The sequence below is a fragment of the Chiloscyllium plagiosum genome, unplaced genomic scaffold, assembly GCF_037043375.1.
Source record: "Chiloscyllium plagiosum isolate Xiang-an unplaced genomic scaffold, Cpla_swu_hap1 HiC_scaffold_24, whole genome shotgun sequence".
NCBI classification, from domain to species: Eukaryota; Metazoa; Chordata; class Chondrichthyes; order Orectolobiformes; family Hemiscylliidae; genus Chiloscyllium; species Chiloscyllium plagiosum.
Genome location: NW_028270162.1, coordinates 52757105 through 52779509, shown reverse-complemented (window position 1 = coordinate 52779509; position 22405 = coordinate 52757105). Strand labels below are relative to the sequence as shown.

At 44.7% G+C, this 22405-nt stretch overlaps 1 protein-coding gene across 1 annotated transcript in view; it reads right to left on the bottom strand.

The window, feature by feature from the left end:
• Positions 1-22405, bottom strand: part of LOC122562816 (peptidyl-prolyl cis-trans isomerase FKBP8-like) — a 31867-nt gene that overhangs the window by 4333 nt on the left and 5129 nt on the right. Inside the window, exons 4-8 of the mRNA XM_043716061.2 lie at positions 17071-17159; positions 11727-11932; positions 10496-10668; positions 9777-9854; positions 7831-7953 (exon numbers count right to left, since the gene is read on the bottom strand). Coding sequence (XP_043571996.2) covers positions 7831-7953; positions 9777-9854; positions 10496-10668; positions 11727-11932; positions 17071-17159 — 669 coding nt within the window. The remainder of the gene's footprint in view (positions 1-7830; positions 7954-9776; positions 9855-10495; positions 10669-11726; positions 11933-17070; positions 17160-22405) is intronic.

Below are 22405 nucleotides of genomic sequence, written 5' to 3'. Positions count from 1 at the left end.
AGAAATTCTAGGGGTAGAAAGACTCTTTTCGGAGTTATCTACAGGCCCTCAAACAGTAGGGTGTAAGTTTAATAAGGAGCTGAAATTGGCCTGTCGCATAGATGTTACTACAGTTGTTATGGGGGATTTCAAAATGCAGGTAGACTGGGAGAATCAGGATGGTACTGGACCTCAAGAAAGAGACTTTGTGGAGTGCCTCCGAGATGGATTATTAGAACTGCTGGTGCTGAAGCCTACCAGGGAGAAGGCAATTCTGGATCTGGTATTGTGCAACGAACCAGAATTGATCAGGGACCTCGAAGTGAAGGAGCCATTAGGAGGTAGTGACCATAATACAATAAGCTTCAATTTGCAATTTGAAAGGGAGAGGGTACAATCGGGAGTGACAATATTTCAGTTGAATAAAGGGAACTATGGAGCTATGAGGGAGGAGCTGGCCAAAGTTCAATGGTGCAATACCTTGGCAGGGATGACAGTGGAGGAACAATGGCAGATATTTCTGGGTATAATGCAGAAGATGCAGGATCAATTCATTCCAAAAAGGAAGAAAGATCCTATGAGGAGGCAGGGGTGGCTGTGGCTGACAAGGAACATATAAAGTTAAAAGAGAAAAAGTATAACATAGCAAAGATGAGTGGGAAAACGGAGGACTGGGAAGCTTTTAAAGAACAACAGAGGATTACTAAGAATGAAATACACAGAGAAAAATTGAGGTACAAAGGTAAACTGGCCAAAAATATAAAGGAGGATAGTAAAAGCTTTTTTTAGGTATGTGAAAGGGAAAAAAATCGTTAAGACTAAAATTGGGCCCTTGAAGACAGAAACAGGGGAATACATTACGGGGAAAGCGCAGCAGGTCAGGCAGCATCCAAGGAACAAGACAATTGACGTTTCTGGCATAAGCCCTTCTTCAGGAATGAGGAAAGTGTGTCCAGCAGGCTCAGATAAAAGGTAGGGAGGAGGGACTTGGGGGAGGGGCTTTGGAAATGCGATAGGTGGAGGGAGGTCAAGGTGAGGGTGATAGGCCGGCGTGGGGTGAGGGCGGAGAGGTCAGGAAGATGATTACAGGTTAGGAAGGCGGTGCTGAGTTCGAGGGATTTGACTGAGACAAGGTGGGGGAGGGGAAATGAGGAAACTGGAGAAATCTGAGTTCATCCCTTGTGGTTGGAGGGTTCCCAGGCAGAAGATGAGGCGCTCTTCCTCCAACCGTCGTGTTGCCATGGTCTGGCGATGGAGGAGTCCAAGGACCTGCATGTCCTTGGTGGAGTGGGAGGGGGAGTTAAAGTGTTGAGCTACGGGGTGGTTGGGTTGGTTGGTCCGGGTGTTCCAGAGGTGTTCTCTGAAACGTTCCGCAAGTAGGCGGCCTGTCTCCCCAATATAGAGGAGGCCACATCGGGTGCAGCGGATGCAATAGATGATGTGTGTGGAGGTGCAGGTGAATTTGTGGCAGATATGGAAGTGTCCCTTGGGGCCTTGGAGGGAAGCAAGGGGGGAGGTGTGGGCGCAAGTTTTGCATTTCTTGCGGTTGCAGGGGAAGGTGCCGGGAGTGGAGGTTGGGTTGGTGGGGGGTGTGGACCTGACGAGGGAGTCACGGAGGGAGTGGTCTTTTCGGAATGCTGATAGGAGAGGGGAGGGAAATATATCACTGGTGGTGGGGTCCGTTTGGAGGTGGCGGAAATGACGGCGGATGATACGTCGTACATGGAGGTTGGTGGGGTGGTAGGAGAGGACCAGTGGGGTTCTGTCCTGGTGGCGGTTGGAGGGGCGGGCTCAAGGGCGGAGGAGCGGGAAGTGGAAGAGATGCGGTGGAGGGCATCGTCGACTACGTCTGGCGGGAAATTGAGGTCCTTGAAGAAGGAGGCCATCTGGGTTGTACAGTTTTGGAATTGGTCCGCCTGGGAGCAGATGCGGCGGAGACGAAGGAATTGGGAATATGGGATGGCATTTTTACAGGGGGCAGGGTGGGAGGAGGTGTAGTCGAGAGCTGTGGGAGTCGGTCGGTTTATAGTAAATGTCCGTGTCGATTCGGCACGGACATTTACTATAAACTGACCGACTCCCACAGCTACCTAGACTACACCTCCTCCCACCCTGCCCCCTGTAAAAACGCCATCCCATATTCCCAATTCCTTCGTCTCCGCCGCATCTGCTCCCAGGAGGACCAATTCCAAAACCGTACAACCCAGATGGCCTCCTTCTTCAAGGACCTCAATTTCCCGCCAGACATAGTCGACGATGCCCTCCACCGCATCTCTTCCACTTCCCGCTCCTCATCCCTTGAACCCTGCCCCTCCAATCGCTACCAGGACAGAACCCCACTGGTCCTCACCTACCACCCCACCAACCTCCATGTACGACGTATCATCCGCTGTCATTTCCACCACCTCCAAACGGACCCCACCACCAGTGATATATTTCCCTCCCCTCCCCAATCAGCGTTCCGAAAAGACCACTCCCTCCGTGACTCCCTCGTCAGGTCCACACCCCCCACCAACCCAACCTTCACTCCCGGCACCTTCCCCTGCAACCGCAAGAAATGCAAAACTTGCGCCCACACCTCCCCCCTTACTTCCCTCCAAGGCCCCAAGGGACACTTCCATGTCCGCCACAAATTCACCTGCACCTCCACACACATCATCTATTGCATCCGCTGCACCTGATGTGGCCTCCTCTATATTGGGGAGACAGGCCGCCTACTTGCGGAACGTTTCAGAGAACACCTCTGGAACACCCGGACCAACCAACCCAACCACCCCGTAACTTTAACTCCCCCTCCCACTCCACCAAGGACATGCAGGTCCTTGGACTCCTCCATCGCCAGACCATGGCAACACGATGGTTGGAGGAAGAGCGCCTCATCTTCTGCCTGGGAACCCTCCAACCACAAGGGATGAACTCAGGTTTCTCCAGTTTCCTCATTTCCCCTCCCCCCACCTTGTCTCAGTCAAATCCCTCGAACTCAGCACCGCCTTTCTAACCTGCAATCATCTTCCTGACCTCTCCGCCCCCACCCCACTCCGGCCTATCACCCTCACCTTGACCTCCCTCCACCTATCGCATTTCCAAAGCCCCTCCCCCAAGTCCCTCCTCCCTACCTTTTATCCTAGCCCGCTGGACACACTTTCCTCATTCCTGAAGAAGGGCTTATGCCAGAAACGTCGATTCTCCTGTTCCGTGGATGCTGCCTGACTGCTGCGCTTTTCCAGCAACACATTTTCAGCTCTGATCTCCAGCATCTGCAGTCCTCACTTTCTCCTAATACATTACGGGGAACAAAGAAATGGCAGAAGAGTTGAATTGGTACTTCAGATCTGTCTTCACTGGGGAAGACACAAGCAATCTCCCTTAGGTAACAGTGGCTGAAGGACCTGAACTGAAGGGAGTTTATATTTGCCATGAATTGGTGTTGGAGAGACTGTTAGGTCTGAAGGCTGATAAGTCCCTGGGGCCTGATGGTCTTCATCCTGGAGTACTGAAGGAGGTGGCTCGAGAAATCGTGGGTGCGTTGGTGATTATTTTCCAGAGTTCGATAGATTCAGGATCAGTTCCTGTGGATTGGAGGGGCTAATATTGTGCCACCTTTTAAGAAAGGAGCGAGAGAGAAAGCAGGAAATTATAGACCAGTTAGTCTGACCTCAGTGGTGGGAAAGATGCTGGAGTCAATTATAAAGGATGAAATTATGACACATCTGGATAGCAGTAACAGGATAGTCAGAGTCAGCATGGATTTATGAAGGGGAAATCATGCTTGACTAATCTTCTGGAATTTTTTGAGGATGTAACTCTGAAGATGGACAAGGGAGATCCAGTGGATGTAGTGTACCTGGACTTTCAGAAAGCCTTTGATAAAGTCCCACATAGGAGGTTAGTGAGCAAAATTAGGGCACATGGTATTGGGGGCAAAGTACTGACTTGGATTGAAAATTGGTTGGCTGACAGGAAACAAAGAGTAGTGATAAACGGCTTCATTTCAGAATGGCAGGCGGTGACCGGAGGGGTACCGCAGCTTTTTACAATATATATTAATGATATAGAAGATGGTATTAATAGTAACATTAGCAAATTTGCTGGTGATACAAAGCTGGGTGGCAGGGTGAAACGTGAGGAGGATGTTAGGAGATTACCGGATGACCTGGACAGGTTAGGTGAGTGGTCAGATGTATGGCAGATGCAGTTTAATGTGGATAAATGTATGGTTATCCACTTTGGTGGCAAGAATAGGAAGGCAGATTACTACCTAAATAGAGTCAAGTTAGATAAAGGGGTCGTACAAAGAGACCCGGGTGTTCTTGTACACCAGTCAATGAAGGCAAGCATGCAGGTACAGCAGGTAGTGAAGAAAGCTAATAGCATCCTGCCTTTCATAACAAAAGGGATTGAGTATAGAAGCAAAGAGGTTCTTCTGCAGCTGTACAGGACCCTGGTGAGACCGCACCTGGAATATTTGTGCAGTTCTGGTCTCCAAATTTGAGGAAAGACATTTTGGCATTTGAGGGAGTGCAGCGTAGGTTCACGAGGTCAATTCCTGGAATTGCGGGACTACCTTATGTAGAAAGATTGGAGCGACTGGGCTTGTATACCCTTGAGTTTAGAAGACTGAGAGGGGATCTGATTGAGACGTATAAGATTATTAAAGGATTGGACACTCTGGAGGCAGGAGACATGTTTCCGCTGATGGGTGAGTCCCGAACCAGAGGACACAGCTTAAAAATAAGGGGTCGGCCATTTAGGACAGAGATAAGGAGAAACGTCTTCACCCAGAGAGTGGTGGGTGTGTGGAATGCTCTGCCCCAGAAGGCAGTGGAGGCCCAGTCTCTGGATTCATTTAAGAAAGAGTTGGATAGAGCTCTCAAGGATAGTAGAATCAAGGGTTATGGTGATAAGGCAGGAACAGGATACTGATTAAGGATGATCAGCCATGATCATAATGAATGGTGGTGCAGGCTCGAGGGGCAGAATGGCCTACTCTGCACCTATTGTCTATTGAAACTGTCTCTCTTTTTCTGCCCTTCAACTTCAACCTGTAAGCATGTGTTCCATTTATACTGGATTTTAAAGGGAGTTTGCTTATTGGGACTGTTGTGTATATTCGGAACAGCATAATTAAGTCTAGTTGGATAGGCTGAGTTCTGTTAGGGTTCTTTATTCTGTCCTTTGTTTTTCATTGTGTAATTTTGTGAATAAATTTTTGTCTGTTTTCAAATCTAGTAGGTGGTGCCCCTCAGTCACTTCAAACACATCCTCTCTGAACATGCAGCACTCCACTTGCTCCGCAACAACACTCGGTTCGCTATCAAACCCGCTGACAAAGGCAGGGCCATGGTAGTTTGGAGAATGGACCTCCATGTTGCAAAGACTGAACACCAACTCTGTGACACCACATCCTACCTCCCCCTTGCCCACAACTGCACTGCGACCCATCAGGCCAAAATTGCTTGCACTGTCCGTGCCCTCATTGCCTCTGGTGATCTCCCTCTAAGTTCAGACACTTCCCACCTATATCAGCGATACCAACCACGTCCTTCACCTCTTCAGCAACTTCCAGTTCCCTGGTCTCCAGCGCTTTCTCTTCATTATGGATGTGCAGTCTTTATACACCTCCATACCCCACAAGGCTGGGTTCCAGGCCCTCCACTTCTTCTCCAACAGAACCATCCAGTCCACCTTCACCAATACCCTCCTCTGCCTCGCTGAACTGGTCCTCACCTTCAATAATGTTTCCTTTAACTCCTCCCATTTTCTCCCAACCAAGGGGTGGCCTGGGCACCTTGATGGGCCCCAGCTATGCCTGCCTCTTTGTTGGTTATATCAAACAGTCCCTCTTCAGTACCTACACAGGCACTGTGCCCCAACTCTTCCGCCGTTACGCTGATGACTGAATAAGTACTGTGTCCTGCGTCATCAACTTCACCAACAACTTCTACCCTGCCCTTAAATTCACTTGGTCCATCTCAGACACCTCCCTCCCCTTTCCTGACCTCACCATTTCCATCTCCAGTGACAGTCCCCAGATGAATGTTTACTAAAAACACACAGACTCCCATAACTACCTGGACTACACTTCCTCCCACCCAGCATCCTGCAAGAACTCTATCCCATTCTCGTAATTTCTCCGCCTTCGCCATATCTGCTCGGACAAGGAGACATTTCACTTGTGAGCATCCCGGATGTCCACCTATTTTGAATAACATGCTTTTCCTCCCTCCGTCATCCAGATAGCCCTCCAATATACCACCTCCATTCCCTGTTCCACTGTTTAAATCCCCCCCAACGCAATAAATAAAGAGTCCCCCTTGTCCCCACTTACCACCCCACCAGTGTCCACATCCAATGCATCATCCTTAAACACTTCCACCAACTCCAACTCAACCCCACCATCAAGAACATCTTCCTATTCCCTTCGACAGTCCTCAGTTTGTGCCAGTCTCCCCTACCTGAATTTACAGGTACCTTCCCCTGTAACAGGAAAAGAAGCAAAACCTTCCAGTAGACCACCCCACTCCATCCAGGGCCCCGAACAGTCCTTCCAGGTGAGACAGAGGTTCACTTGCCTCTCTTCCAAACTAGTTTACTGCATCAGGTGTTCCCAGTGTGATGTTCTCTACATCAGGGAGACCAAACGTAAACTTAGGGAACGGTTTACCGAGCACTGCAGCGGGCCTGCAGGGGCAGACCAGACCTCCCAGTCACCACCCATTTCAATTCCCCGAGCCACTCCCTTTCCGAAATGACAATCCTTGGCCTCCTTCAGTGCCACAGCGAACCACACCGCAAATTGGAGGAAGAACTGATCTTCCGCCTGGCAGCCTTCAGCCCAAAGGACTCAACATTGAGTTCTCCAATTTCAAATGACTTCCCTTCCCATCCCCCAACTCCTTTCCCAGCCCCTACCTCTCCCTTCCATTGCTCCCTGCCACCAATCAGATTCATTCCTCCCAGTGACCAACCAGGTTGTACCTGGTTATCGCCCATCCCCTCTTCACCACCCTGCCTCTACCACCCTCTTTATCTGCAGCTCCCCCACACCCACCCCCAGTCCTGAAAAAGGGTTTCAGCTGAAACATTGACTTCTCCACCTCCTGATGCTGCCTGGCTTGCTGTGTTCTTCCAGTCTCCTGCTTGTCTACTTTGGATTCCAGCATCTGCAGTTTTTTTGTCTCTAACAGAATTATGCTGGATGATTTGTTTCTTAGCAGGTACAATAACAAGTGGCCTTTTTCTGTCGTAAAAGTACTGTGATTTCTATTCTATTTCACCTCATCTTATCAGCAAACATTTCTAATCCTTACATTGTATTGTACTGATCAGGTCTTTCCTGAAATTCATCAGCATATTCTTTTATGACCACAAGCAAAGGACAGGGAAGAATTGATTGACTTGCCTTATTCAGCAAAAACTTTAGAAATCCACTTGCTGTCAAACACCATCTGTGCAACAGAGTAGACCTCGCTCAGGTGACACTGCATTCAAACACATATCCTAGAGACTTCCTCTTATGATTTAACACAATGCAACATTTCACATGTTCCTGTGGTTACCAGTACAATTGTTGTTTTCCCTAGTATTTAAAAATCAGGGAATGTAGGCACTTTAAATTTAAATACCAAGTAACAAAAACCTCGCACACCCCTACCTGAAGCATGCAGGTGAGGCACTGATAATGAAAAGGAGAAAGTGAGGACTGCAGATCAGTCAAAAAGTCTGGTGCTGGAAAAGCACAGCTGGTCAGGCAACATCCAAGGAGCAACAGAGTTGACATTTTGGGCATAAGCCCTTCGCCTATCCAACTGGCTCCCATCTGAACCAGTCAGTGTGTAATTTCAGGCTTACCTGAAATGATCTCTGGCTGATGACTGATTGTTTTGAGCTGCCATGTCCAAATTTCTCAGTAATACCAGATATTCTGTGCTTTGTCCAAGTGCTAATAATAGTTTTAATTTCTTCTTTGATTTCCTAGAAATGTAAACAGTGGCACAGTGACATAAGAACAGGAAATCAGATTGTTCTACATGGTTTCAAGTATTTTTACATCGCAAAAATACACTCTCAGATACATGTCACACTGAATTCCTCTGTATGAGCTGAAAAATGTGTTGCTGGAAAAGCGCAGCAGCTCAGGCAGCATCAAAGGAGCAGGAGAACCGACGTTTCGGGCATAAGCCCTTCTTCAGGAATTTCTGTGTAGTCTTAAGAATGAAACAAAGCATGGGATAAGAAAATGCTGTTCAGGTCTTTAAACCACCACAGGCACAAGCTACATACTACTATCCTCACTTGAAATTATTCCAACCCTTTTCTATCTCCTGGTATCTAACTGCGCACAATTGCACAGAATAAGAAGTTCAGAATGTCTATTTTTGTCTAATCACTCGTAATATGTGGAAATGTCTGGCTGGGTCAGCATTTATTGCACAGCTCTAACTGCCCTTGAGAAGGTGGTGGTGGTAAGCCATCTCCTTGAAACATCATTGTGTATACAGTGTTTTTCGCCCAAAGTGCTCTTAAATAGGAGTCCCATGATTCTGAACCAGCAACAATGAAAGAACAGCAATTTGGTACCATGTCAGGATTGTATGTGACTTGTCAAGGAACCTGAAGGCGGCATTGTTCCTAAGTGCCTGCAGTCCATGTCTTCTACATGGTAGAAGTTGTAGTTTTTGAAGGTGCCATGATAACTTGCTGCAGTGCATCTTACAGCTGGTATATATTGGCAGACATATTTTGCGGACAGGCCTTAAGTCTTGCCATTGGAAGCAAATTGAGATGCAAACCCAGTTCCAGACCTGGATGATATTTAAGGACAAAAGCCTGTCTCCAAGTGCTGCCAGCCCAGTCAGAGGGCTGGCAGTTCTGCAGTTTCAATGCCTCCATCCCTCAGGCCGCAAGGCCAGAGGGAGGGGACCTCAATACTGTTGTGCCCTTGAAGAAGGATAGACAATGCTGATGGGAGCCAGGACTTGGAAGGGAAGCCCTGCTGAATAAGACTGAGACTTAGGAGTGGGACCAGCTATTGGCACTGGAAGGTCCTCCATGGGCCGTTCAATATTCACAGTGGAGGGCTCTCGCCAGAAGGCTGCCCAAATGTCAACAGGCTGGATCTCCTTACTGAGAAGGGCAATGGCCCTTACTTAGCCAATTAAGTGGTTCAATTAACCACTGTCAAGTGGCCAATCTAACTGTATACCGACAGTAGCAAAAAGACTTCAAGCTCTCCTGACATCTTCTTCTACCATTTTAAAATGCCTCCCCATTCCCAAGACTCAGAATATCCAGCAAGTGCATCAGTGATGGACAGAGCCAGTGAAATTTTAAAGGTGCTGACTGCTGCGAAACAAGCTGTTTTGATCTGGATGGTGTTGAGCTTCCTCAGTGTTGTTGGAGATGCACTGATCCAGCTAAGTGGAGAGTATTCCACCAGAAGCCAAACCTGTATTTTACAGGAGATAATTTGCCAAAGAATATCTAACCACTGACTTACTCTTGCAGCCACATTATTTACTTTTGGTCAAAGTCAATTACAGGTTCCTTATGGTGAGATAATCAATGACAGTAGTGCTAGTAAGTGAGACAGTCAAATTGTCTTCTGTTTCCTTATCCAACACCCTGCCTGTAAACAGTTTTACCATTTAACTGTTCTGAGGTTCCACTCATGACAGTTGGCATGCCGATGCTTGACGTCCGGCTTCGGAACTCGCTGCTGCACACAGGCCTTGGAAGTCCATGCGCCAGAAATAAAATTAGAGACAGCATTGCAAAGAACGTAAACGATCACTCACCGGGTGCTCTGGCTGTACAGCTAAGGCTTTCTTTAGGAAGACAATGGAAAGGGGATATATTTGCTGCATTGCTAACACCTGAAACAATTGCAAGTAAACTGTTAATTGCAGTTCACTGCATTTACTATTTTTGAATGTACAGTAAGTTTTAACAGTCCTTAGTGGGGCACCATCACAAAAAAAATCAAGAGGTCAACAGAACCTTAGCAAAACTAAAGCAAAATATAATTACTGCACTGGCATGATAATGGACTCCACCCCTGTGGAGTCAACCAATCCCTGAATGTTCTACTGTGCCAGTGGACTCTGCATGCTCCCTCTTAATGGACACCAGAATATAATCATAGAATAGGGACTGGCAGTAAGGTGCAACAACCCCCTCCATGAACCACTTCCTGAACCTGGATGGCTAAATTGTCCAAGCCCAGAGAAGGGGCTTGAATTTGCTCACCACCTTCTGTACAGAGGGGCCTATAAATGAAGAGCATGCGGCCATGGTGCAACCAAAAATTGAAAAGTAGCCCATGTAAGGAAACAAAAATATTCAAAGTAAATATGAAAAGCTATTTTCTCCGAAAACAACATAAGGCTCAGCACCCAGTGAATTTACTCAAATGTTTATGGCATGGAACTGCTAAATGCAACACAGATCACCCCCTGGCATTCTAAATTTGTAGAGCATTGTAAATAAATTAACTGCTCGTGAATAATGGACGTACCTTCCCCTTCCTGAATAACGCCTTGCAGTGATGAGGTCGATGCTGCAAGACTATATCACAGCAAGAGATTGTCTCCTTTAAGTTTCCTGTCTTTAAATGACAAGCTGCCATATTGCTATAACATTTCACTTTTTCATCAAGCAGCATATCCTTTTGTTCACATCTTATCTCACCTTAAAAAAAAATGAGTACCATCCTTAGAAATTCCATGCTGGTATTCAGTCCACAAACCCTGGTGCTCATTGTTCATTGTTCATTTTACTTTGATTCACATCCCCTGGAAGAGGAGAAGCAGTCATGCCACTCCCAGATCTCCACTAATAATCCAGCTGGCCAATGTAAAACTCTTGTCTAATTGGTGATGGCTACGGCACTAGCATCAAAAAGTGTGGTAAGTTTTACAAGTTCATTTTCAGACCAATATTCACCCATTTATAATAGCCACCTACAGTTAAAATCAGCTTCTCTGTCACAGAAGAAAAAAATGAAGTAAAACTTTCAAATCACAAATACTTGTCCAACTTGTTCTGTATACTTCAAAATGGACTTCAGTACACACAGTTCATTCATTTTGAAGTATTACATTTTCAAAAACTGTTTTCTTCATCTCTGCTCCAATTGCAGTTCTGCTATTTCAAAACCCAAATGGGCAACACTGTAAAACTTGGGGAAAGTGTAGGAACATCAAATTGGTAACTCCAACTGAAGACAAGGAGCAGTTGATCGCTAAGTGTTTTGTCTGATATTGAACTAGAAGAGCAGAAAGGGAAGGAAAAGTTCATACAAATGACTTTGTAGCAACAGGTAACCTTCTCTTATTATAACAAACTTATCTAGCCCAACCAACAGGGAAACCTCCCACTGGACTATATCATGGCCCAAGAAGGACTTTCTAGTTTGACTCAATTGCTTCCACACCAACCCACAAGGATCTCCTCTCAATTGTCATGAATCTATGCCACAACCAAGAATCCTATCCATAAAGGACATAAAGGAGATTTTACACTTACCTTAAACTGTCAATGGACAATGTGACCAGCTTGCCTCCCCACTATGGTATACACCTGCTCTCCCCCCAAACTATCATGAGTAAAAAGTCATTCAAAAAAGCAAGAGTTAACTTTTGAAAATACTGAGTTATCAGCTTTAACAATAACAGATGACAATAGAAAATGTTTTAGGGCTTCAATCTCACATATGAATGAAGATGATATTGACTATGCATTGGTACCTTCGGAACTTGACTCTATAATCTTCAATGCACAAGTATAGGTAAAGAGTGCCAGTTGATAGTCCTTCCTTTGGAAATGGTTATTGCCCTTTTCCCTCTCTCTATTGATTAATTCCAACTGCTCTTCCTCTGATCGATCCTTTATTCCAGGGCCATTGATTGACAGGAGCTGCACTTCAAGAAGAAGTCGAGAGCCTGGTGGCTGGCTGAGGGCATGCAAAAGGGCAACAGTTTTAATTGGGAGCAGTTCTTCATACATTCAGTTTAACCGATTTGTGGAGGGGTGGGGATGAAATTTGTTTGCTCATTCTAATTTTAACTTTTTCAGGGCTAGGGGACTGAATGTATACAGTGCTACAGGTCTCGAGTTTCCACAATAAAAAAGGTGCAATGGTCAAGTAAGTAGAAGTCTTGCCCTGGGGAATTAGTGTTAAGTCTGCATAGAAAAACAAATTTCTCTCCCATCATGTTAAAAATATATGACTAAAAGTTGCAAATGAAGTCATTTTGTAAGCCTCCTACACACTGCCATATTTCACATTTGTTGTCCTAATTACCTCATTAACATTTATTGTAGCCAGGAGAAAGTGAGGACTGCAAATGCTGGAGATCAGAGCTTAAAAATGTGTTGCTGGAAAAGCGCAGCAGGTCAGGCAGCATCGAAGGAACAGGAGAATCGACGTTTCGGGCATAAGCCCTTTTTCAGGAATAAGGAGGGTATGCCAAGCAGGCTAAGATAAAAGGTAGGGAGGAGGGACTTGGGGGAGGGGCGTTGGGAATACGATAGGTGGAAGGAGGTTAAGGTGAGGGTGATAGGCCGGAGAGGGGGTGGGGGCGGAGAGGTGCACCTCCACACACATCATTTACTGCATCCGCTGCACCCGATGTGGCCTCCTCTACACTGGGGAGACAGGCTGCCTACTTGTGGAACATCTCAGAGAACACCTCTGGGACACCTGCACCAACCAACCCAACCGCCCTGTGGCTGAACACTTTAACTCCCCCTCCCACTCCGCCAAGGACATGCAGGTCCTTGGCCTCCTCCACCACTAGACCATGGCAACACGATGCCTGGAGGAAGAGCGCCTCATCTTCTGCCTAGGAACCCTCCAACCACAAGGGATGAATGCAGATTTCTCCAGCTTTCTCATTTCCCCTCCCCCCACCTTTTCTCAGTCCCAACCCTCAGACTCAGCACCGCCTTCTTGACCTGCAATCTTCTTCCCGACCTCTCTGCCCCCACCCCCTCTCCGGCCTATCACCCTCACCTTAACCTCCTTCCACCTATCGTATTCTCAACGCCCCTCCCCTAAGTCCCTCCTCCCTACCGTTTATCTTAGCCTGCTTGGCACACCCTCCTCATTCCTGAAGAAGGGCTTATGCCCGAAATGTCGATTCTCCTGTTCATTTATTGTAGCCACCCTAAAATTGGGAAGAATTTAATCCCAGGATTCCAAAGGTCCCTTCACATTCTATTGAAGAGAAAGATGCTAGGTGACACCAGTGTGATGGAAATACCACTCCTCTGGGCTGATTTTCTATTTTGTTTGTCCTATGATCGACACAAACCCAGAAGTCAAGATCTGCATGATTAGGACTATATTAATCATACAGAGTAAAATGCTGATCAGATGAATCAGGAGTCTTTGTGAAGAACATAGCCCAGGCATAAATGATTAAATAGTTTCGTTATGCCAAATTTTTCTATTTTTAAAAGCCATCTCTACAATTGCACAATCAAGCAGAATAGATACAAGACTGACCGTTCTGATCATGCACAAAGAGATTTATGCATTGGTATTAGCCACAGGAAATGCCAATTGGGCTGAATTTTACTCTCAAAAATTGATAAATTGGGATTGTATCAGAGTTTGCAATTCAAAAAATCTGAGACAGCAAATCAACCCCCTCAATCACATCTACATCTGGTTATATACAGAGCTCAGGATGGGATGGGTGATGATTAACCTGCTCTCGGGAGATGTTTCATTTAAATGTTATAAGGTTACATGTACTATGTTAATAGTAATCCTATTTTTAACTCATGCTTTCTAGGTTTCCCAAGCTTCAGAAAACCCAGCAGGTCATAGCGCCATGCAGGGCCCTTGGCCCAACTCTCCATGCCAATTAGGTCTCCATTTGCCTGCATTTGGCCCATATCCCTCTAAACCTTTTCTTTTCAGGTACTATCCAAATGTCTTTTAAATTATGTTAACTATACCTACATTTACCTTGTCCTTTGGCAGGTTGTTCTATTTATGCAGCACATTTTTTATGGTAGATGGAAAGTATTCAAGCAGAAGCATGGTGACCAATGGTGTTCCACAGGGAACACTTCTGGGACCCCTGATCTTTGTGATTTTTATAAATTACTTGGGTGAGGAAGTGGAAGGGTGGGTTAGTAAGTTTTCCAATGACATGAAGGCTCGTGGAGTTGTGGATAGTGTGGAGGGCTGTTATAGGTTGAATGGGACATTGACAGGATGCAGAACTGGGCTGATAAGTGGCAGATGGAATTCAACCTGGAAAAGTGTGAAGTCATTCACTTTGGAAGTTTGAATTTGAATGCAGAATACAGGGTTAAAGGCAGGATTCTTGGCAGTGTGGAGTAACAGAAGGATCTTGGAGTCCATTTCCACAGATCCCTCAAAGTTGCTACCCAACTTGACAGGGTTGTTAAGAAGGCATATGGTGTGTTAGCTTTTATTAGCAGGGGGATTGAGTTTAAAAGCCACGAGATTAACTGCAGCTCTATCGTGCCCTGGTTAGACCACACTTGGAATACTGCGTTCAGTTCTGGTCCCCTCATTATCGGAAAGATGTGGAAGCTTTAGAGAGGGTGCAGAGGAGAGTTACCAGGATGCTGCCTGGATTGGAGGGCATGTTTTAGGAAGAAAGGTTGACGGAGGTAGGACTTTTCTCACTGGTACGAAGAAGGTTGAGAGATGATTTGATAGAGGTGTACAAGATGCTGAGAGGCATAGTTAGAGCGGAGAGCTCGAGACTTTTTGCCATGGCGGAAAATGTCTATCCATGATAGGTTGTAATTTGCTGGAGGAAGGTTTAGGGGAAATGTCAGAGGAAGAGAGTGGTGCCGGCAGTGGTGGTAATCAGATACATTATGGATATTTAAGCAACTCTTGCATAGGCACATGGAAGATAACACAATGAAGGGTATGTAGGTTAGTCTGATCTTAGAGTAGGATAAAAAGCCAGCACAACATTGAGGTCTGAAGGGCCTGTACTGTGCTGTACTGTTCTATGTTAAAAGAGTCACCCAATGAGCCTTCTGTGTAGTGATTTAATACATGGGTCGTTTATCAGAAGACGCTGTGCAGGGTGAGGAAAAGGAAAAGGAACTACCACTGACCTATGATTTATTTGCCCAAATTACTTGAATAATTGGTGAAACATATTCTCTCAAACATTTCCAAAGAGATCAAACTTCAGGATAAATTTGGAATTTATCTTGTGGGATTGGTAAGGTTAAGGAATTCCTCTAAAAGTAGCCTGAGGTCCTGACTTCACTCATTGTCATTAATGAGTATGATTATCCACATGAAATTCCATGTCACTGGTCATGAGTTTAGATTAGATTTAGATTAGATTACATTACAGTGTGGAAACAGGCCCTTCGGCCCAACAAGTCCACACCGACCCGCCGAAGCGAAACCCACCCATACCCCTACATTTACCCCTTACCTAACACTACGGGCAATTTAGCATGGTCAATTCACCTGACCCTGCACATCTTTTGGACTGTGGGAGGAAACCGGAGCACCCGGAGGAAACCCACGCAGACACGGGGAGAACGTGCAAACTCCACACAGTCAGTCGCCTGAGGCGGGAATTGAACCCGGGTCTCAGGCGCTGTGAGGCAGCAGTGCTAACCACTGTGCTACCGTGCCGCCCAAAAGGAGTTCTGTGCATCCTTTTGTTGCTTCTGAACAAGGGTCTCCCATGCATTGTATCTATGCTGCGTTTCTTGAGGGAAACCTTCAGGTAGTTTGCAAGACGCTTCCTTTGTCCTCAAGATTTGATCTGGCAGTCAGAACTCAGGCATCCTAAGTGACCTGCCCGGCGGAGTTGGTTTCAGATGATCAATGTTGGTACTATTAGCTGCTTCAAGGAAGTTGATGTAACTCTGCCTGTGCTCCCAGCTGCTGCAGAGAATCCATCTCAAACAATGTTGATGACACTTCTCAAGGGTCTTGATGTGGTGTCAGTATGTCTGCCCAGGCTCTGGAGCCTGTTAGAAGTGTCAGCAGGATCTTGGTATTAGCATGGATGTCGCAGCTGTCAAAGATTCTCATCTGTAGGAATATAAAGGCGGCACTCACAGATTGGATTTTACATTGAATCTCCAGATTGATGTCAGTCTTAGATGAGAGGTAGATTCCCAGCGAAGGAAAATGTTACTCCTATGGTAAGATTTCTCCATTGATCTTAATGGAGGGGTGGACCAGAGTTTGTCCTGGGATGGGTTTGTAAAGGATTTGAGTCTGCTCGAGGTTGAGGTAGAGATAATTTTTTTTTGGTGTGTTTCCACAAAGGCATTAAGCGAGGCTTGAAGTTTCTCTTCTCCAGAGGGGAGATTACATTGTCATCTGCATACTGAGGTTCCATAAGCGACATCTGTGTCATTTTCTTTGTTGATTTCAACTGGTTAAGGTTGAGGGTTTTCTGTCCATCCTGTAGATAGTGACCATATCACTGGGAAGCTTGTTCTTCACAAGATGAAGAATGGTAGTGGCGGAGATGAGAAAAGGATGGGGGCAATGACACATTCCTGTTTAACCCATCTTGACCTCAAAGAATGCTGTCATATTATCATTGATGAAGATTGTTGCTGACATCTTTTTGTGGAGGAGATGGAGAATGTTGATAAATTTCACTGGCCAGCTGGTTTTTAACAGGATTTTCTATTCCACGTCCCCATTGACTGTGTCAAAAGCCTTGGTACTTAATCTTGGAATATGAAATGTATGAATCCTCATGGATAATGAACAAAACAGTTATCCAGAATAAAGAACTGCCCTCTTACACTAACTCAGTGACTGACACACCTTCTCCAACAATAAGCACACAGATACTGACCATCTGGCAAGTAGCTTAGGAGCTGTTTAGTCCTGTACAACTCTCTAGTTTGATACAAACTACAGACTTGAAAATTGTAGTTGTGTCATCAGACCTGGGGCAGGATGCTAGGGAGTTTACTCTGACAACCACGTTATTTATATTCATATCATTATCAAATTAATATCAACTGATGGTGAGTTTATGTTATGCTACAACAACAGTATTAACACTGTTCACTATTAAACAATGATCCATCCAATCTTACCATTCCTCACTTGGGGAACAATATCTCACATCAGCAAGGATCAAAATAGTTTCTTCTAGCTTCATCAAAGGAACACAGATCTCAAGTGCCTTGGAAAGAGAAAGCACATTTTACAAGGAAATTAAGTGTAATTCAATCTCAAATACTACTGAATAGCATGAACTGAAATCACAAAATTTGTATTTTGCAACAGATCATTTGGCCCATCCTCCCTGCACAGTCTCTTCAAATGAGCATGATTACACAGTGCCAATCTCCTGCATTTTCTCCATGTATACCCTCTGTATTCAAATAATCATCCAATGCCATCATACTCACCCTTTTTAAAAACAAAGTCATAGAGTCATATAGGACAGCAACAGACCCTTCAGTCCAACCAGTTATCCTAAACTGAACTAGTCTCATTTGCCTGCTTTTGGGCCATAACCGTCTAAACCTTTCCTATTCATGTATCTGTCCAAATATCTTTTAAAATGTTGTAAATGTACCTGCCTCTACCACTTCCTCGGGCAGCTCATTCCTTACACATACCCACCCTATGTGTGAAAAGTTTGCTTCTCAAGTCTGTTTTAAAACTTTCCCCTCTCACCTTGAACCAATGCGCTTTAGTTTCAGGTTCCTGTACTCTTGGAAAAAGGCCTTGTCTACTCATCCTATCCATGCCCTTTATGCTTTTATAAACCTCTATAAGACCGCCCCTCAGCCTGTGGCATTCCAGTGAAAACAGTTGCAGTGAAATAAGTCCCACCCAATTCAGCCTCTCCTCATAGTTCAAACTTTCCAAGCTCTGCAACATCCATGTAAATTTATTCTGTATCCTTTCTAGTTTATTTTTATTCTTGCTATAGCAAAGTGACCAGAATTTTACGGAGTATTACAAAATTGGTTTCACCAATGTCTTGTACAGCCGCAACAGAACATCCCAAAGGCCGGAATTTGAGCATTTTTTTATTCATTCATGGGGCATGGGCATCTCTAGCTGACCAGCATTTGGAGCTGCATTAGTCCAGGCAACTAGGGAATATTCCAACACACTCTTGACTTGTGCCTGTTGGATGTTGGGCAGACTTTGGGAAGTCAGGAGGTGAGTTACTCCCTATGGTATTCCTAGACTTTAACCTGCTCTTGTAGCTACTCTGTCTATGTGGCGAGTCTAGTTGAGTTTCTGGTCAATGGTGATTTGTCAGTCTTTTCCCTGGGGTGAGAGAGTCCAGAACTAGAGGGCATAGTTTAGGGTGAGATGGGAAAGATATATAAAAGGGACCTAATATTTGATAATGGGATTCAGTGATGGTAACACTATTGAATGTCAAGGGACAGTGATTAGATCATTTCTTATTGGAATGTCCATTGCCTGACATTTGTGTGGCACTAATGTTACTTGCCACTTGTCAGCCTAAGACTGGATATTGTCCTGATCTCGTTGCATTTGAACATGGACTGCTTCAGTATTTGAGTTGTGAATACTGCTGAACACGATGCAATCATCGGTGAATATCCTCTCTACAGACCTTATGATGCAGTGAAGGTCATTGATAAAAGAGCTGAAGATGGTTGGGACTAGAACACTATCCTGAGGAACTCTGAGTCCTGTGCATTGAGACACTACTACATCGTAAGTGGAGGAACATAGTGGCAAGGTTATATATCGAAATTCTCAAAATCTACTGCTGTTTGAAGACCATGGGAAAAACGTCTGCATCCCATGTAATGCAAGTTAAATAGCAAAAAGGTGGAGGATTAGGTTTGGAAATGTGTGAAAAGGAAATTATTTGTCAGTACATTCTGGGCTTTTTCCTAGCCCTGTAGGAAACATTTGAAGAGCATTTGATGACTATCCATATTTGATGTCATGTTTTAAGGCATTGACTCCTTAATGTAATGTTTTCTTATTAATGCTGCCAAATAAATATCAACAATTGCTTTGTCATAAGGGTCTTTCTGTATATTTCATTATCACTGCTGCTGGAATGTCCACAATCCTTGGTTACCTTCTATCCATGTTTTATCAATGGAAACCAAATTTTAGACTATCACTCTGTGGTGCAAGCCAACTAATATATACATACAATTGGTCATTTGGTAAAACAGAACTGAAAAAGTCTAATTTTGTCAAAGCTTTTCATCTTTCACTCAACAGGACATTTTGAAATAAGGGACAATCAACAATGTATGAGAATGGTCATTGGTTGACAAATGAATTCTGATTGGTAGAGGTGTTGCTATGGTAATGCAGCAATTAATTGACAACTAACTAACAGACTTTGTTTATAGAGTTATAGAATCATAGAGAAGTACAACATGGAAACAAACCCTTTGTCCAACTTGTCCACGCAGACCAAATATCCTAACCCTAATCTAGTCCCATGTGCCAGCACTTGGCTCCTATCACTCCAGACCCTTCCTATTCACATACCTATCCAGATGCCTTTCAAATGCTGTATTTGTACCAGCCTCCACCACTTCCTCTGGCAGCTCATTCCATACATGCGCCAGCCTATGCGTGAAAAAGTTGCCCCTTAGGTCCCTTTTATATATCTTTCCCATCTCACCCTAAACTATGCCCTCTAGTTCTGGACTCCCTCACCCCTGGGAAAAGACTGTCTGCTTATCCTATCCATGCTCCCCATGATTTTATAAATCTCTATAAAGTCAACCCTCAACCTTTGACGCTCCAGGGAAAACAGCCCCATCCTATTCAGTACCTCCCTATAGTTCAAATCCTCCAACCATGGCAATATCCTTGTAAATCTTTTCTGAACCCTTTCAAGTTTCACAACATCCTTTCGAGTAGAACTGCACGCAATATTCCAAAAGTGGAGTAAACGATGTCCTGTACAGCAGCAACATGACATCCCAAATCCTATACTAAATGCTCTTACCAATAAAGGATAGCAGACCAAATGCATTCTTCACTATCCTATCTACCTGCGACTCTACTTTCAAGGAACTATGAACCTGCACTCCAAGGTCTCTTTGTTCAGCAACATGCCCCAGAATCTTACCATAAAATTTATAAACCCTGCTCTGATTTACTTTTCCGAAATGCAGCACCTCGAATTTATCTAAATTAAACTCCATCTGCCACTTCTTAGCCCATTGGCCCATCTGATCATGATCCCATTGTAATCTGAAGTAACCTTCTTCACTGCCCACTACACCTCCAACTTTGGTGTCCAACTTTTGGGCGGCACGGTGGCATAGTGGTTAGCACTGCTGCCTCACAGCGCCAGAGACCCGGGTTCAATTCCCGCCTCAGGCGACTGACTGTGTGGAGTTTGCACGTTCTCCCCGTGTCTGCGTGGGTTTCCTCCGGGTGCTCCGGTTTCCTCCCACAGCCCAAAGATGTGCAGGGTCAGGTGAATTGGCCATGCTAAATTGCCCGTAGTGTTAGGTAAGGGGTAAATGTAGGGGTATGGGTGGGTTTCGCTTCGGCGGGTCGGTGTGGACTTGTTGGGCCGAAGGGCCTGTTTCCACACTGTAATGTAATCTAAATCTAAATCTACAAATTTACCAACTACACCTCCTATGTTCACATCCAAATCATTTATATAAATGACAAAAAGTAGTGGATCCAGCACCAATCCTTGTGGCACTCCACTGGTCACAGGCCTCCAGTCTGAAAAGCAACCCTCCATCACCACCCTCTGTCTTCTGCCTTTGAGGCAGTTCAAATAGCTAGTTCTCCTTGTATTCCATGAGATCTAACCTTGCTAACCAGTCTCCCATGGGAAACCTTGTCATATAGATCATGTCCACCGCTCTGCCCTCATCAATCCTCTTTGTTACTTCTTCAAAAAACTCAAGCAAGTTTGTGAGACATGATTTTCCACCCACAATGCCATGCTGACTACCCCTAATCAGTCCTTGCCTTTCCAAATGCATGTACACCCTGTCCCTCAGGATTCCCTCCAACACCTTGCCCATAACCAATGTCAGGCTCACCAGTTCCTTGGCTTTTCCTTACCACTTTTCTTTATATTTAAATCCTGGCAGTTTAATTCTGTTGGTCAGGGCAATGCCCTGACTAAAGCTTCAATGAAATGTGTCTTTCTTTTCAGAAATAATTGTGTATCTTCCACGTGATTATCAAATATACTTCTCTTGAGTTTGTGCCACAAAGGATTACTTCATTATAATGCAGGCACGTCAGCCTATGGATGTGAGCTCAGCCTTATTGAAGATCTACAATTCATTCACCCTTCTGAGTATTGTGCCAAGTGAATGGGAGGCAAACAATATTTAGAAATAATTGGAATTATTTTTCACAGCAATAGTCTCTGCAACCTGATGTTAGAATCTGTACTGAAAAATACCAAAAGTGCCAAGCAGATGATTCAACCTTAGCCCCTTCACCACCTCAGATGTTAGCATACAGCTAGTTTAATTCAGTTTGTGTGACACTGAAGAGCAACCAAGTGCATTGAACAGAACAACAATCTCCCAGTATTAGTGCTAAAGACCTGTGTATCAGAACTAGCCTCCCCACATGCCAAACTATTTCATTATAGCTACACCACTGATAACTAGACACATTTCAGAAAACAGTTGAGGTTTATTGTATTGACAAAAAGTAGCATCAAATATGACCAATTACTCTACCCCTATCATTAGTAAAGTAATAGAACTCTCAGTAGTGTCAAGTAATACATGCTCATCAGTAACCTGTTCATCAATGTTTTATCATTTACAATGTCACAAACTTTAAACCTCTTCAGAGCCTTGATCTAGACACAGACAGAAGATCTGAATGACAGAGAAAGGAGAGTGGCTGCTCTTAATATTAAAGTAGTGTTTGACTGAATATGAGTCTGAAGTACAACAGCAAACCTGATGTCAACACAGATCAAAAGGAAAAATCTCCAGTAGCTGGGGACACTGCTTAATGCAAGTCATGGTTGCCAAAAGCAAATCATTACATTCACAGAAAACAATTGTAGAGGAGCTCCTAACAGAAAAATGATTTTTTTTCTGATACACCAGTAATAGGTTTATTTTTGCAAGATGCTACAATTTTCAGCATCATACACAGCTCCTCCTATAATAAACCAGTCAACCAATGGCAGAAGCTAAACACATACATTTTGAGCTGAATTCTCAGGTAATAAACATTTCCACAAGGAACAATCCAATTTCTTACCACTGATCTTCAACAGCACCAACATTAGTGAAGCCCCCAATTCTGAGACCACCACCGTCCAGAAGCTCAATTGCACAACTAATTGCAACAATATGGCCAGTATTCACTACTCACATTGATAGATGCAGCTGCTACAACATTAGAGAAATTGGAAATTATTCAGGAAAGAGCTGTTACTTGATTGGTGCCTTGCCA